Genomic DNA, 17,406 nt, shown 5'->3' on the forward strand with positions numbered 1-17,406 from the left:
GTACAAGGTCTGAGAAGAACTTTAAAAAACACTTCTGCGTCTCATGTGGTTCAGGGCTTGTGATGGAGATATTGCTTGCACGGGGCGTGATGTGTGTTCCTCCAATATTGTCTGGAGATATTCTTCGGTTATCTGTGACTTGGATGAAGTGGCTTACAAGATTCCATAGTTGTTTGGTCTGTTACGTCTCATTTGGCCAAATGTCCTCTATGCCATTAGTTTCTCTCTTCAGAGAGCAAAAGCTGATTTTTTTCGAAATGTTATTATTATTTTTTTAATAGAGGTGGTTCTAGTTTGTAAAAGTCCCCTATTTTGCACATGAGACACGGAAGGGTGTGGGACTGCAGTTTGTTGGGATTAAGCCCAAATTCTGTGTCTGTTGTCCAGTTGGTGTTTCCAAGAGACTCAGAGTAGTTTGTTATCAGTGATGAGAGCTGTGATAATGGCTTATTTAACATACAGCTTGTGTTTGTCTTTTGACTATCCCCAGAATCAGGAGCCAAAATACAGCAAAACATAAAACTCTTAACAAGCCTTGAGAAGCGTTCTGTTGTTGCACCTTTGGTACAAGCCGATGTGTTGTCTAGTCTAGCAACCAAGCCGAACCTAAACAGCTCTAAAGTGAACCTCTCTCCATTGTCTCCTCCCTTGTGTGTCTTTATCTCCCACCCAAGAAATGTTTTGCTTTTGTTGTGTGCTTGTGTAAACAAGGGCTGTGTGAGAACTTTGCGAATCGAAGCAGGTGGCCTCCGAGGCTTTACTGTCATGAGCATTAAAGGAAAAACAGAACACGGAGAAGGGTTGGGGCACAGCTGTGCAGGCCAACCCTACCTTGAATCCACTGCTGATATGTTTGAGCTGTTGAATTCTAAGCAAGCATGACAGTAGGACAGGCGTTATATTTCCAGTGGGGGTGGGGGGGGAGAAGAGGCGAGAAGGAGAGGCCGCGTTGATGAGCTCTGGCTGCTGTTTGCTCTTAACCTTCAACCTGTCTGCTCAGGTGGGAGACACATGTGACTCTTGTTTGTACTGTACTCCTCATATTTCAGACAGGAAAAACAAAACAAACTGTAAACAAACAGAAACTCTGACCTTTTTTTATTATCCAGTGTTTGTTCCAAACACTTGTTTTGTTTTGCAAGCAACCCCCCCCTCCCCACCCCACCACCTCCACCCCTGTAAAGAACAGACATCTAATAATCAACAGCACGGTGAGTTCTTTTTGTAAAAACTGCCTTGTTTTGATCTCCTGCAATTTCCATTATTTTCATTCATTTTTGGGGGAAAATAAAAAATCAAAGGCCATCAATAATAAGAAAGTTTTGTTAAGTGTTGGAAGGTTTGTGTTTGTAAGATGAATGCATAAGTTCTTAACCCCCGTAAGTTCACCCCGTTTTAGCAGGACTCATATCCCATAACTACAGTTGAATTAATGCACGTGGTATAAATGGAAGGACTATCCTCTGTGAAAATAAATAGATAGATAAACAAATGCAGGGCCAAGTCATGTGGCTGAGATGCCCAGGCCCCAGCTGATGCTTGGTGTCCCTGCCTCAGTGCTTTACAGATTAACATTGTTATCACACAGCTCTCTAATAAGGCTTTTTCCTATCTGCTTGATATTTATGATGGATAATGCCCATTTTCCATTTTCTTTTTTTCCTCCATTTTTTTCTCTCATGATATTGCATCTTTGAATTATTCTGTGGTAAAATTAATGAGAAAGTAGATTTATGGGTTTCATTTGTTTGTCAATTCGAAAATTAATTGGGTGTTAATTTTAGCCATCCCCTCATCAGTGCCGGTTCCAAGCATGCGTGCATTACTTTGCATTCATTGTAGCCTTTCTCTCCTTTATTGTGGGTCACTAGTTTTGCATACATTAAAGTAGCCCCACGGCTCATTCTCTTGATTACTTTTGGAGATGCCATGCATTTGGAAATTTACGCCTTTCCGTTATAATTATGAAAATGTTGCACAGAATGACAGTGCATGTATAATAGCTATTACTTTCTGCACTTTTATGTAGCTTTGAAAATTAAAAAAAAAGGAAACAGGACCTTTTTTCTACATCTGGAAAAATGTGTTTTATTCGAAAAAGTAAGTGGGGGTGAACAATGTCAGCACATGGTTTATTTCAAATGGCATTTAATTTCACTCAAATGTGTGTTTCTAATTGGTGCCTCAGAAGAAGAGTTGGTGTGAGCAAGGGCCTGTAGATGGAGTTGTGGCTGGCTGCATCCCGTCCCACAATATTCCTCCTGCTCACTCCTTGTTTAGAAAATCCCATTATGGAGGGAGGCCGTGCCAGACTGTTGGGGTGAGCCGGGTCAACATCTGTCTGAAGGGAGAGGGGGGCCGGCTCTAGCTCAAGCCCAGAGAACACGGCCTGTAGGCCAGGCCCAAGCTGATGAGACGGGCCTCTGAGTATGGGGGCGTTGTGAAACACAACTAAACCGGGACAGGCCGACAGTAGTGTCAGATGACTCATTTGGTAATGCTTCTTGCACTGAGGGGTTCTACACAAGAAGAGATGTAAACCATAGTGCAATTTAGATTTTATTTTTGTTCTGGTATAGCAAGCCCACAGCTGCCACAAATGACACCGAGCTAGGAAACCAACACTGAGAAGATTCCTGCTTGTCGTGCTGTTTATTTTTTAATAATCCAAAATCTAGATTATTATCTCACCTATGCTCTGTAAATACTCTTATGTGACAAGTTGTCAACCTCAATTTCCTATCTGTCAGCCTGAGTGTGCGTCCCCATGGTGTCTGGGTGTGTGTCTGCATCTTGTTTAGATCTAGATCTCTGGAGACACCGAGCCTGTGTAGCTGAGCACATATTAACTCATGCCAGCCCTCCTATTACACGCCTTGAATGCAACACCATAAATCTGCATTTAGTTCCATTTTCACCTTCTTTCATGATGAGGCCCAGTGTTTTAAAGGCATTTATTCTGCTTCATATAAATAATTAATCAGCCAAGTTAATTCGCTTCTGCCTGACTTGGTCAGCTTCATTAACCGCCCTGGAATTGGGAGGCTAGACGCGTTGTGCCAGCAAGGCCTGCAACCAATCCACAATAGCTGTAAATCATTCCACTGATTTGAGAAATACAGACAAAGATATGAACCAGTGTCAGTGGCACTCATCACCAGAGACGCAAGAGAGGGGGTGGAGGGAAAACAGCATTTCTGTCTGGCTTTCATGTGTCCAAAAGCAGAACAGAGGATGTAAAAAATTTAAGCAAATAGTTTACTATTGTCTTGTTTTTACATAAAGGAAAAAAAAAACAAAAACATTTGTACGTTAGTCTTTTGAGTTAGTTATGAAAAACAATTTTTTTCCCCCAACATATCTGAGTGGTTTCTTCATATTCAAACCTGTATTTTGGTGTTAATTGAGCAACCTTGATGGATTTGACTGTTTTCTCTCAGCCTCACATTGGATGTTTCTCATGGAGATCCTTTGGCAGATCTCCCTGAGTCGCCCTGTTTCCCATTAAAAAGCCATTCTGCCGTGGTTCTTCTGGGAGCCTTGCAAGTAAATATATCCATTTCCATAGAAAGTGTTTTGTTTTGGAGGTTCAGTGTTTTCTCGGGCTCCTCTGCTCTCACTCAGCTCAGGTTGGGTTCCTCTCCAATGTGTGCTAGACCCCAACCCCTCCACAGCAACCCCGGCATATAACCTATAATAGAGAACACAAACAAATCCTGAGTCCCTCTCAGTTTTCTCCAGCCCGGTATGGACTTGTCATCTGCAAAGGATCTGCGCAGGAAAACAAAAAAACAAAGGAGCAGTTCATTATTCTGTGGAGACAGAGTCTGCGAGAGCGTGTGGATGTGTATTTGCCTCATTGCATATGGTACAAGTAAACAAACAAGACACAGGGAAGCACAAACCAATAGGGAAACCTGCAATGAAAGTGAAATTGTGTGGGAAGGATATGACAGATGTTTATAGTTTGGCCCAGAGTTGAAACACAACCTCATTGCCGTGTGTTTTAACAGCTGTTTCTCTCTGTCCCTGTTTTCTCTCTTTTTGCATCTTCTTTCAGGTTCTTAAGACATGATGCAAGAATCTGGGACGGAGGCAACGAGCAATGGACCAGCCAATCAAAATGGAGGAGCCAGCGTGGAGTCCGTATCCAGAGAGGGACAACCCAAGAGCGACACACCAACAGTGGAGGTGACTGCAGCTGACCTGCTGCATCTCCAGCAGCACCAGGTAGACCATCGTCCCTTTCACGTCTGTCTTTACCTTAGCTGTTCCAATCCCCCTTAAGTGTAGCTTAATATTTAATTCCACCTTAAAGTACATTGAGTACATAAACACATTATTATTATTATTTATGTATATTGAGGCCCGTTTTGAATATTTAAAGAAGGGGAAGTGCTCTCTCTGTATTATTGTGTTTGCTTGCAAATGTGTTTATTGTAGCATGCAGCGTGTGCATTTTGGTAAAATATTAATAACGATGTTCTGACATATTCATAAGTATGTAGGTGCCACAGGATTTTGTAGACAGTTAAGAAACCGTGGCATCCAATAGGATGACAGCATTTCTCCGTCGCTCTTTGTAAACACACCTCACACTCACGACTAATGCCACGACTCTGCTGTGTTAAGCCAATGAGTTATAGAAACTCACGTCAGCATGATCGTCAACGAAGCCCAAAACATTTTCACCATCTCCGACTTGAGGCAAACAGACAAGCTCTTTCTGTTGGTGTCAGCGTTATGTGTGGCACACGGCAGTGTGTTTAAGGAAACAACATTGAAAAGATCAGTGTGTCTTCTGCTATCTCAGTCTCTCTGACAGGACGACTAGGGTTGTTGTCAGGAGCTGTTTGGTGATGATGCACAGGCTCTGTGCTGCTGTCTGTTGTCACAGCACATCCATCAGCATTCATACAGGGAGGGCAACAATGCTGCAGCATGGAACATGAGGGATATGGCTCTGTAACACGCAGAGATGAGCATGCTTCCTACTTCTCAGTTTCAGTGTTAGGCCTTTAGGCCTTAGCAGATCTGCTCTTCATCACCACTACCCCAGTTCCACACCCCACTCCTGGACCCTTCTTTTATTTTTTTCCAGCTCGAAATGAGCATGTCGTCAGTTAGAAAATCACAGCCATACTGAATTCATTACTGCAGTAGTCACACAAAACCATGGATAAAATTTCAATAACTGCAGGCCACAGTTGAGTAAACAGTTGCACTGAAACTTAATTCCTGTTGACTTTTGCTTCATTCTTTGCCAGAGGCACATTCTGATTCGCTCTGCAAAGACAACAGGGTTACATCTTTGACGAATGTGAGGCAGGGGAGAGGCAGAGCAAGAGGGAAAAGTGTCATGGATGGGCACTTGACACCAAGAAGGGGTGGAAATAAAGCCTCCCCCCTTCTAGAATACAGCCCAAGCATAGTCCCCGTTTTCTAGTCATGCAGAAAGAACTATTACTCTCCAGGATCTGGACTGAGATTTAAAGGAAGGAAAATTAAGCAGCTCTCTCTTTCCCAATTCAGTGTATTACCATCACATTTTCTGCCATTTGCTTTGTACTGTGACAATTCACAAGCGCTTTTTGTTTTACGCCTTCTGAACAAATCCACATGTTAATTTCTGTGGCCTACATTTGGAGTAGAGACAGAGGGACGCCTATTAATTGTTGTGTGTGTGATACATGGTGCGTGGATGGGGATGAAGGACAAGATGTCTCACTCTCAGCTCCTGACACTGGGCTTTGATAGGCTGCATACAAGGGTAGTGCTACTGGGAAGGCAGGCAGGCAGTCTTGTTATTCTCCCATTAGAGCAACCCAGGATTTTCACTCATGCACCATGAACCATGTTAATTGTCCCCAGGGCATTACCATCTTTGCTCAATTACTTGATAACTTTTTACTTTTGTGGCATTTCACAGTCTTTCTTTTAAGTTTTATTTGCAGCTTGGCCTAATACGCCTCCAACTGACACACTGATTTTCTTTTTTTGATTATTTTTTTTTTTTGCCGGTTCTTTGTTCTCCAGAAAACATCATGCTATTACCCTTGTAGGTGATGCTAAAATCAATCTAAAATCTTCTCAGACTTAAAGTGCAAATGTGTGAGCCTCCCCTGAGTGAGCGGGAACAACAAACCTGGCAGTGGCATATCATTTATTCTTATTACGGAACATAACTATGAAAGACAGTCCTCATTAATAAAGACGGGGGATGAAAAAAGTGTAATCTGTTTGATCATCTTGATTTTGACAAGGGAATTCATCTTATAGACTAGTCAGATTTGGGGGAAGTGGACCATAAGCTTGATATAAGTATCTCTATTAGTAAGTCAAATACTGTTTGATAAGAACCATGGATGAAAAAGCCACCGCCTGTGTTCTCTTTCTCTCAAAGAAGCTGTGGAAATGTGGCACGTTTTGAGGAACTCCAGTGATATCTGTTGTAATAGCTGGACGTTTACTTGCTGTTGCTCACAGACTGTTGGTAGTTGTTTGTGTGTGTGTGTGTGTTTGTGTGTGTGTGTGTGTGTGTGTGTTTGTGTCTTTTATGTTTTGTAGGTAAATATTTCTTTAATTTTTCTTTGTGTGTATGCTCCATAATCTGAATATGTTGATTTTCTTTGTTTTTGTTTGTGTTGCAGAAGTTGTGGTTTTAACGTTACCCATATGAGGAAGTGAAGATACTGTAAAAAAAATACAACAAAAAAACAATAGTATGAAAGAGCTTTTGCAATAACCTGTTTTGTGATTTAAATGATTTTGCAACAGGAAGTTGTGTTGTGGAGCTGTGGTAGTCAAATAAACACACAGTGAGAATAAGGATGTTAGGGGTATTGTATTAGCTTTGGAGCAGCTGTCTTCAGGACATTCAAATCCCCATACACAGATTTTATGTGATATGTGCATGGTCATTTCCAGCAGCACATTTATAATGTCTCATGTGTTTAACCATGCAAGCAGTTGCTTTACTAGAAATTTGGTTCAACTGCATACAACTGTAGAGTATTAAATATTAATATCCTGTCTTTTAGAAGAGCCCTTTTAATCAAATTAGTGATTTCTAAAATATCAACCTGTCTCTTCCTCCCACTGATACTGTGCAAATATATTCCAACAATATTGCAAAAGGAAAAATTGAGCAAAGATGAATGATTGCTTTTTTTTTTTTTTCATTGCAAACACATCTATCCAGTTTGCATTGTCAGTCAAGTGCTTTTAAAGATTATCACAAAGCAAGAGAGATGGATAGATATTTGTTTTCAGTTTGTTTGTTTGTTTCTCTTTTTGTGTGGTTTTGGTGTCCGGTGTGCTGCGTGTACAGAGATGAGAGAGTTACACGCAGCACAGTGGCCACTGAGAGTGCTGAGCGGGCACAGGTTTCCTGTTTGCATAATGCAAAGCTTACACGCTCCCTTGTGGGGGCTTGAGAAGGTGGAAATGCACGTCCTAGTCACCATCATTAGACTCTTGGGCAAGACCTACAGTACACATGCAAACACTTAAATGCTCAGACAGATAGAATAGAACAAGGGCTAGACTTGGCAGTACAGGGCCTGCTGGTTTCTGGCATCCACTTCACATTATAGGCTAATGGTCAGACTGAGGAAGTTAACAGATTGGAGGCAGAGCATTTGCTGCCTTCAGTCTCGGCTAATCGCATGTAGTCTGCTGCTGAGCTGAGGGCAAGGGGGTTGCAGTGTTGTGTTGTTTAACGAGAAGAATGCAGCCTTATCACAGCACTTTGGAATTGCATTCTGCCATTATCTCTTTATTTACTGTGATAAACTTATATATCTGTGGAGTGCAGTGCTAAATATTTGACATGTGTGATAAAGGGTTCTTTGCTCTGGGTGCTGTTTGACCAGTAGCTTTACACATTGTCCCCCTGAATTTGTGCTTCCTTTCTGTCATCGAGCTCATGCACTGTGTGTGCACTGTATCGCCAAAGCGAATCACACTGAAAGGATTTGAGTCCCCATAGTCTTACTGTGCATACTGCTTCATCTCCAGGAGCTCTCAGGTATCTCTGTGTATAGTGTTCATATTGTCACAGGGGGCCAAGCACAGACTTCAACTTATTGGAAAATCTAGAGGAGAGGATAACATCAGTGTTATGACATTGCATATTGCCCTAAATTGCTTTATTGGTAAAATGATAGTGCTCGTCCAATTTGAATAATTTTATGGAATCCCTCACAGAACAGTTTAATTATGTTATCACACAACTGGCAACATCTGTCTTTATACCACAGCACATGACAGTTTTATTACAGGCTGAATTTCTTTGCTGGTTCTGGCAATTGATGTTTGATCTGATTAATAATCACACAGATGGAGGTGAAAATTGAACAGTAATGTGCAGCTATGTCGAAAAAAGGGGAAATAATTATTAAAGGGAGGGGAAAAAAACACAGCTTGTCTCAGTGAAACTATCACAACAGTTTTTACCAAAGCTTAGGCTTTTCTCACTTAAAGCATATTGCTTTTTCAAACACAGTTGCTTGCTTTTTTTTATTATGAAAAGAAATTTGTTTAGTCTAGCTGCAACTTTTCCAATCCTTTTGTCACTCCGGTTTTGTTATTGAGGATTTGGGAGGTAAACCACCTAGCACCTCTCCTTTGTCTTATGGATGCCTTCCAAGACAACCAGTCTATGAACTCATTGGTTTGTTGAGTCTACCTCCAGCCGCCAACTCTCCAACCAGGAAGAAATGAAACACAGGTTGCATCTGTGCCGAAACCCATAGTTTAAAATAGTTGACTGTTGCGCGGGTTGACATCCTGTTTACACACCCTGCTCATGTGGGCAGCAGGAGGGGGATCACAGGAGTTGTTTGACATTGTGGTAATAAGAATGGACACGCACAGGAGCACACACAGTCACACTCCTCTTACATTGTAGATCTAATCTCATGTCGGCACAAAAGAAAAGAAAGTGTCTATGGAATCCAGGCAGTGACCAACTGGAATTAAAGAAGACGGATGAGGAATCTTTTTTCTTTTCTTTCTTTAACACTTATCAAGGATGAACCTGTTTTGTGTGCAGTAGATGACATATGTTAAATAGTGAGTTGGAGATAAATGCAAGACGTGTTAAAACCACTCCACTTAGTTGAATTGACAGACCATACACATCCACTCTACAGGTGTACCCTATTTAAATTATGTGAACTAACATTTTAATTCGTTTAAGCTTCTCTGTTGAGCATGTTAAAAAAAAAATAAGGAAAAAATAAAAATCAACATGATTTATAAATCAGTTTAAAAAGTATTTATTTGCTTGATCGAGTTGGGGGATTACGGTGAAATCATTCTTCTCTGAAGGCAAATAAACATCTGTGCAGACCTTTGCAGAGAAAGGGCCCATGAGTAGGGCGTTAGACTTAACATGGAATCCTAAATCTCGTCATTGTTGTTGCAAACAACATAAAGACAGGAGGTGGGATCAGTATAGAAGGAGCAACTAGAGAAACGGTTCGCAGGCAACTTTAGAAAATACCAACACATCTTGTTCTTTTTGTCTTCAGTCAGTGGGGTATTTTCCTTTAAGTTTCCAGTTTTCTTCACCTAATTTTAATTAGCCAAATGCAACACTGCCCCTTGTGGACATGTACATCTATCATAACAGCAACATATATAACCCAAACATAACCCACATATTTTCGCTTTTATGCAGCAAGGAGAGGAATAATTCTTCCTTTGGACTACACTGGGGCAGATAACATTATTAAATGTGGGGTACTATAAATCTATATGTATATATCTATATACATATAGATATATACATATAATCTATATAATATAGACTTCCATTGTATTTTTTAATGTTTTAGCACTGTGAAGGTAATTTGTAAAAACATGAAAAAACAAAATAAAAAAAGACACACAAGAAATGAATATATATATATTATATACACACATACATACATACATACATAGATACATACATAGATCTATACACGCGCACACACACACAAGCAGGGTAGACACTCCTCGGTCACTCTACAGAGCTTCAGCATACTTTCTTTCCGTCCCCAGCTGTTCTCCACTATCTCTTTTATTCATTGCAGGCAAACAAACAGTTTAGTTTTTCCCATCGACAAAACGTCCTGTTCCTGTTGTCACACAAATGAACAAATATTTAATCATGGCTCATATAGGCTATCCATTAACCAGGGCTAACAGTAATTCCTGTGCTCCTGAACCGACATGTCAATCATTGTTTTTATGTGTCTAATTGGTTTAACAACATCAAACAAATATAAATTGCATGTCATCCAAAAAGAGAAATCGCAAACAGAGTTGAGTAGCGACAAAGGTTTTTTTTTGCTTCTGAGCAGAGATATTTTAATGTTAGAGAAACCCCTTTTTTAAGGCCTTTGTTTAAGGTTCGTCTACACCAAATCCATCTGTGTGTCAGTGTAGTGAGAGGTGGGATTAGGGAAACCTTTCAAGGATGTGCACACGTACAAATGCCTCCTATGTAAATGATGCAAGTATATGCTGGTATCATTAGGCAGAATGAAGTGGCTCTCATTGTCTGATGCCCGGATGGTCTTTGATGGCCATGGTCTGTGTGTTTGTGCTGAAGTGGGCAACTCTAAACTTTGAGCAGGTGTCTGAAGCAGCTGGCTGGAGGCAGACAGGGAAACACGCCTGCTTCAGTTCAGTATTAAATGGCTTTGAGAGAGGCCACGGCTAGCCAGAGGACTAATGCATCCTCAATGTTTTATTTAAAGTAGTGCCAACAACCACTTCTCAATGCTCCACATCAAGACACACACACACACAAATCCTCACACATGCACACATACCCAGGCACACAGAGTAATTTTGTGCTGTTTAGCTGAACAACTTGTGTATTTAGCGTTGTAAATAAGTAACCGTTTTAACTGGGCCTCAGGAGACTGTGGTTGGGAAAGTACATGCTCAGACATGACTGTCTTTAATAGCCATTGTCAAAACACTGTTTCAACAAAACCATTTTTTCTCCCTGTTGCGATGTTTACATTTAGTTGAATAATAATAGCATTTAAGGAGAAGCTATTCTTTAAAGATAACTAATCTGACCTGGTTTATTAGGGATAGACGTAAGGATGCACAATTCCTCTTGGGAAAACATTCAAGCACAGGGCCTATTCATTTTTAATGAGAGCACTACTTTAAAAACTTCATAGAATTAATATGTATCAGTGAAGTATTTTCTGTGCAGAAAACTTCAGGGTAATTAATATTCATAGGCTGTGCTTGTTAACACCCCCAGTGCTAGTGCAATGTAGATCCAATTAACATAGAATAGACCCCAAGGATTTGGGCAGATAAGGGTTAAATGAGCTATTGAAATTGAAACCAAGACTGTCTCCTCTTAAAACACTTATTTGTTTCATTAAGCCCTAATCCTTTTTGCAGATTAAGGCATCTTTTGGTCACACATGTGAGCAGCTACAAAGGTAGAGTTGCCTCAGAGAGTTCAAGACTGCACTCTGTGTGTGTGTGTGTGTGTGTGTGTGTGAGTGTGTGTGTGTGTGTGTGTGTGTGTGTGTGTGTGTGTGTTTGTGTGTATTTACTTGGTGCATGTGCGCTTGCTTGCTTTTATACATGTATTCATAGAGGGCATCACCTACACAGCCAGGCTAATGTGAAAATCCTGTAGTGAGCCAGGCTTTTATATCTTATTTATAATCTCTTTGCACAATGTGGGTAATAGACATCAGTGTTCATTCTTGGCTTCTGACTGTAAATCCTGGACAGGCTAGGTGACAGAGGGAGGAAGTGCAAAGGTTCTGAAGGGAGCTAAGAGATGGCAGCAAAATACCAGTTTGTCACCTGCTGATGTTTGTTAGCACACAGACTGCAGATAATGCTCCCCTGAGCATCCTAAGACAACAGTGCCCACATATGTCAGCTCCAAAAGGTCTCAGAAGCCGGTTTCACATATGAACTCTGGACAATGTCAGGACAAATCAGCCGCGAACATTGTCCAGAGTTGTCTTTCATACATGCAACACACAGCAGGAGATCGCCCGAGTGAGAAGCGTCCTCAAGGGGAAAAACTCCGCTCGGCTTCAGTGCGCGGTCAGCGATAGGCACAACATGATATAAAACCTAAGCTGTGGCAAACAGCGTTTTCCTTACAGCACATCCGAGCAATGCATCTTCTAAAGGCTCAACAGCAGTCAAGTGAAATGTTATTAACACGTCCATTCATTTCCTTTAAATTCTCCCAACAATTTGGGACAGAGCAGCGTGCTGCATGCACAAGCTTAAACACATAATATGGACATTTTATTACGGGGCTTGAAAATAAGATAAAGATAAAGTCCAGATACTATCCGGAGCTTCTCATTTGGACATTTGAGTTGTCACATACACCGCCTCGGGACAAAGTCAGGAGATTGTCAGAATTTCAGTGCATGGGTTAAAGGGGATAAAGTTAAACTTAAAGACACGATTTAACAATTATGGTTTGGAAAAATGTACTTTATGCCAGTGATAATAAATGCCCATTAAAGCAGAATTAAAACATACAAAATAAATGTTACTTTAGTAAAATTGGCTAAAACCTAACATGCATGAAACTTATTTAAATCTAACCTTGATTGATGGATTGATGGATTAGTTAGAGTTCATAGAAAATTGGATGATACTCTAGTAATTTAATATCACCTTTTAATTAAGTTTGTGAACTTCTGAAATATAAAAAAGTCTTGAGGTGGAGCAGCAGAAACAAAATAGATTTTATTTCACAGTATGGCTGAGATGACACATGTCAGCTTATTAAGTTCCTTTAGAGTTGTTGAAATATTGTGATATACTTCTTGATTTAATTCTCTATGCTAACTTGATGTGTAAAATTGATGGAGTCCCCCCTTTTTTAAAATAAAGTTGTTGTTTTTTTAAGTAATACAAATAAATTCTTTAATTTAGCCTATCATCATGATACCCTCACTTAACTGTGACAAATGCTGATATTTGTATATGAGTGTGTGGGTTGGTGTAAAATAGATAAATGGAATGAGTCATTTGTTCCTAAAAATTCATGATTCCACTGAATGAATGACTAATTAGTTACAATAATTAACTGCATTTATAATACAGTCTTGCATCTGTCGTGGATGCATTGTTTTATGTATTTTACATGACATACTCATGTCACATATTGTATCAAGATATAATGTTTGAACTGGGTTGTCCAGCGGTACCATTTGCTATATTAGGCTTCTTTGAAACTGGATACTGTCTCATTAGAATTTTTACATAGATAACTAAGTTGTCCAGATTGTTGATGAATTAGCCTGAGTCTAAATGTTTTTGTTTTTTCCAATCTGGCTTAATGTCATAGCAACAAGTCCTTAAGCCCAGACCTGCTGAAGGGGCTGGCTAATTTACTAAAGTTAGCTGGATCAAGACCAATGCATGAAGTCAATTTAGCTAAACATGGCTCGCTTTTCTAAAGATAAAAACAAAAAATCTATTGTGTAACTGTCACAATTCATTCGGGACAATGTTGATATAGGACATTTGTTGAAAATCATGTAATATAGAATTAAAACTTATGTAACTGTGTAATAATCTTGAAACTGCATGTATCATTACGATTTAGGTAGCGTGTACTTTTCTTTTATCTGAAAAAAATAAACTTGACAGCTCTGTTTCTGCAGACAGGAAGGAATTTAATAAACTACAAATGCAGATGATCAAATGAGCCTTCATTGAAGTAAAAATGCATGGACAGCCACACCATGCACTGTATGGGTCTCTTAGAGTAAATTTGATTGTTTGACATGTATTCACCCAAGTATGTATCAGTGATTAATAACAACCCCCCTGCACATTCAGCAGTGACATGGCCTCTATTCGAGAGAAAAATGGCACAGGTCGGTATTCACTGGTGAATAGCTGTGTACCATTTAGAGAATGATATGCCATGATGAGATGTCTTGTCATAAATAATAGTGATGGCACCTCCGCATCCTGTGAATGACGTATGCAATAAATACTTAGCTGGTGCAGAGACAATGGTTCCAATAGAATCCTCATGCAACCTTTTTTGTACATATATAAAAAAAGGTTAGTCCTATCTATATATCTATATCTATACACACACACAAACACACACATATATATATATATATATATATATATATAATATCTCTCTCTTTCTCTCTTTCTCTCTAACTCTATTTATATATAACAGTTTTTCCTCTTCAGGTGCCGGCAGAGAGAACACCATGTGTGCCGCTCTCTCAATGTGGTCTCTAACGTGCTGTTGTTATTTGCTTGTTTACAACTTTTGACATGATATAATGGGATAGCTGTGAAAGTACTAGCCAAGTAAATGGCACAGAAAATAAGACAGTCCTTTATGTCTTCCCCCTCCTTTTTTCTCCTTTTCGCTACCATTTTTATTTTTTTTTGTTTTTCCCTGCACACAGGGAATATGTTGTGCATTTGACTGAAGGAACATGAGCCTTGAATATAAGTAACTGTTTTTTGCATTAGGTACTCCCTGGAGGTAGGGGGAAAATATCATGTCCCTGCGTGAAATGTGAATGTGAAATCTAGCAGAAAGAAATATTTATGACCATTTTCTGCTTGATTAGAGCTGGATGACATGCCTTAGGAGACAGTGAGTGGACAAAAGGCAGCAGTGCTGCTTCTGGGCACATGTTAAAGAAAGGGTTGTTTAGGGAGGAGGTCGTTCATTTTCAGGGTGTGTGCGTGTGCGTGGGTTTGTGTGTGTAGGTTGGCGTGGCTGGGGGGTGTTGGGTTTGAAGCATGGATGAGGAAATTGAGTAAGTCCAACAGGAGTGTAGTGGGAGGCACATAGACAGCACACAGGATCAATCATTGGTCTTGTTTAACAATACAAATAATGTCTGTCTAATGCCACTGCTATATATATATATATACTGATTTAACTGTAAGATACTGTAAGTGTGAGCTTACATGATGCTGCACAGCAACACACATTTTCATGTGTCATTTTCACACTTCGTTTGTGGCATCAATTCATTAACCACTTTAGGTTAACTAGGATTCAATCCATAATGGAGTCAGCTGTTTGATGTTACTGCAGTACTACAGAAATGGGATTTTACCGCGGCTGTCCAGTCTCTGGACATCCTTTTTTTTCGAAACTGGATACTATCTCATTATATGTAGGGGTATTTTTTATTTATTTATTTCCTTTTGTCCTTTCGGCTTATCCCTTGAGTTCAGGGTCGCCACAGCGGATCATTGTACGCATGTTGATTTGGCACAGTTTTTTATGCCGGATGCAGTACACAGTGGTTGTTGTTGTACACAATTTTTCCAGATTGTTGATGAATTAGCGCTAATCAACATTTTTTGTTTCATCCAATCCAATCCAAGCTTAGCATTTATCATAGCAACAAGTCAGGTTTGGGCTTGAATTTACTACAGTTGGCAATATGTTCACTGTATGTGAAACAGGCTTAAAACTCTTCCTTCATGTACCTGCAGTCACACAATCAACAGTTATCGCTTCAACACTTGAGTCATTAGGCTATTTTTAAATGCACAAGCACAGAAAAACTCGTAGGATGTAGGATGAAATACAATCAACCCCTCCGACTGCTTTCTAAGGACTTTAAAATATAGCTGTGTTAGACATATTAGCCCAGTCTAAAATCGAGATAAACAAAAAAGTTGTCAGTATTTCAGGGTAGTATTTAACAGACTGAAAATGTAGATAATATTATTTTGAATATTACCACATATTACCATGCATGCCTTTCAGAAGCTAAAATTGCCACTTAGAAACTCGATGGTCTGTAGAATAAATGCCTTTTTCATCTATAACTTAATGCTGTTTTGTCTACATATTAGCATATTTTATACTCTGTATGCTATATTAGCATAAGCTGCATGCAGTAATGGCAACACACAGATTATTGAAAAGCTACAGGGCCCACGCACGAATAATTGAGTTATGTATAACTGCAGAAGACACCTGGTCTAAGCAGTTTTGCATTTGCAGCTGTTATTAGTAGTTAGTGTTATTTAAGAGTGTGTTGGTAATTAATTGAGTTGTCTCACAGGCCCAATTGAGAGAAACTTCCCCACTAGCTGCACCTATTGACACAACAAACCTCCACAATGCCACTTTGTATAATGTTGTAGACTATGAAACACAGACTCTGTGCTCCTGCATCAGGCCAGGGAGAAACATCCGAGTAATCACCACCACTTGCAAATGGCTAATCAGTGTTACAGTGCATCAGGACAAGTGCCAACATACAAATAATCAGTTAATTACAGTCTTGATGCCATTGTCTTTATTGCACAAGCAGCCCGTCTCTGGCAGCAGATTGATTGTGTTTAGATGTAGCGTGTGACAGGGGAGAAGCCACAGCTCTTAGAGCCATTTCCAATGGATCAGAAACGTACGAAATTCCGAGTATGATTAATTTTTCAATTTCTCTCTGCGGATATCTAATAATTGTGCCCATAGATAGCCATGGGCACTTATTAAACATTAACATGCAAAAGAAAAGTTAGAATCAGAAAGATGGTATTTTGGATTGAATAATGTAAAATATCTGTAGGGCAACAGGGAAAGAAGCAAACTAGTCCAGGTTTATTCGTCAAATGTTTTCCACCAGCGCAATGCCTACCCCTAATTATTATGTTCTTATCTGCACACTCAACACTATATTTATTTTTGCTCATTGCTAAATGCTAATTTCTTTAACCTTTTAATAACATGTACATGTCAGTAATTTTTTAAAGGAATCGTTACCAATGTCAGTTGGGCTATGCCTGGTTTGTGCTTTTAATTAGTATGTAACTACTGGACAGACAAGTTTTTATTTTTTAATTAAAGGTTTTTGATAATTAATTTGAGACCGTCTTCAGCATATAAATGCTTGGTTCTTTTATCTAATAAAGGCAGTGTTGTGAGGCACACGGTTCTTATTAAAATATATCAGCATGTTATCTCAGTGGAGACACACTATGCCTTTAAGAAATGAGAGGAGGTTCCTCCTCCTCACTCTCTCACTTTTTCTGCTTTTTTTTTTCTGCTTCTCACAGTGCTCTCACATCACTTTGCTCACTTCCACATAATATCATCTTCATCTCAGATATAGCTGTGGCACAAGGGAACTGCATTTGTTGATCAGATTTGGCTTGGCTGACGCCTCCTCCCCAGAAGTACAGGGATGTGCTTGTAATGCTTGCCTGAGCCGAGCCAATGCCGTCTGATTGAGTGATCCTGCCTGTCACAGGACAAGATAACCATATCAGTAAATACTCTTCACTCCCTAGCCCCCTCACCACCATCCACCACTACCTATGGCAGCGCTGCCCTCTACAAACACTCGTGCAACTTGTGTATTATCTCCCAGCTTTATATTGTGTCTTTTAAGCCCA

At 39.8% G+C, this 17,406-nt stretch overlaps 1 protein-coding gene across 8 annotated transcripts in view; it reads left to right on the forward strand.

Moving 5' to 3' along the window:
• The window catches only part of foxp1b (forkhead box P1b), a 150,147-nt gene that overhangs the window by 65,933 nt on the left and 66,808 nt on the right, over positions 1-17,406 (forward strand). For all 8 annotated transcript variants that reach the window (XR_010914407.1, XM_067504136.1, XM_067504141.1 and 5 more), the window contains one exon: positions 4,061-4,230. Coding sequence is in view for 7 of the 8 variants with exons in the window: in XM_067504136.1 (XP_067360237.1) it covers positions 4,072-4,230 (159 nt within the window). In the remaining variant the exon portion in view is untranslated. The remainder of the gene's footprint in view (positions 1-4,060; positions 4,231-17,406) is intronic.

Source organism: Channa argus, chromosome 5 (assembly GCF_033026475.1).
Source record: "Channa argus isolate prfri chromosome 5, Channa argus male v1.0, whole genome shotgun sequence".
In the NCBI taxonomy this organism is placed as follows: domain Eukaryota; kingdom Metazoa; phylum Chordata; class Actinopteri; order Anabantiformes; family Channidae; genus Channa; species Channa argus.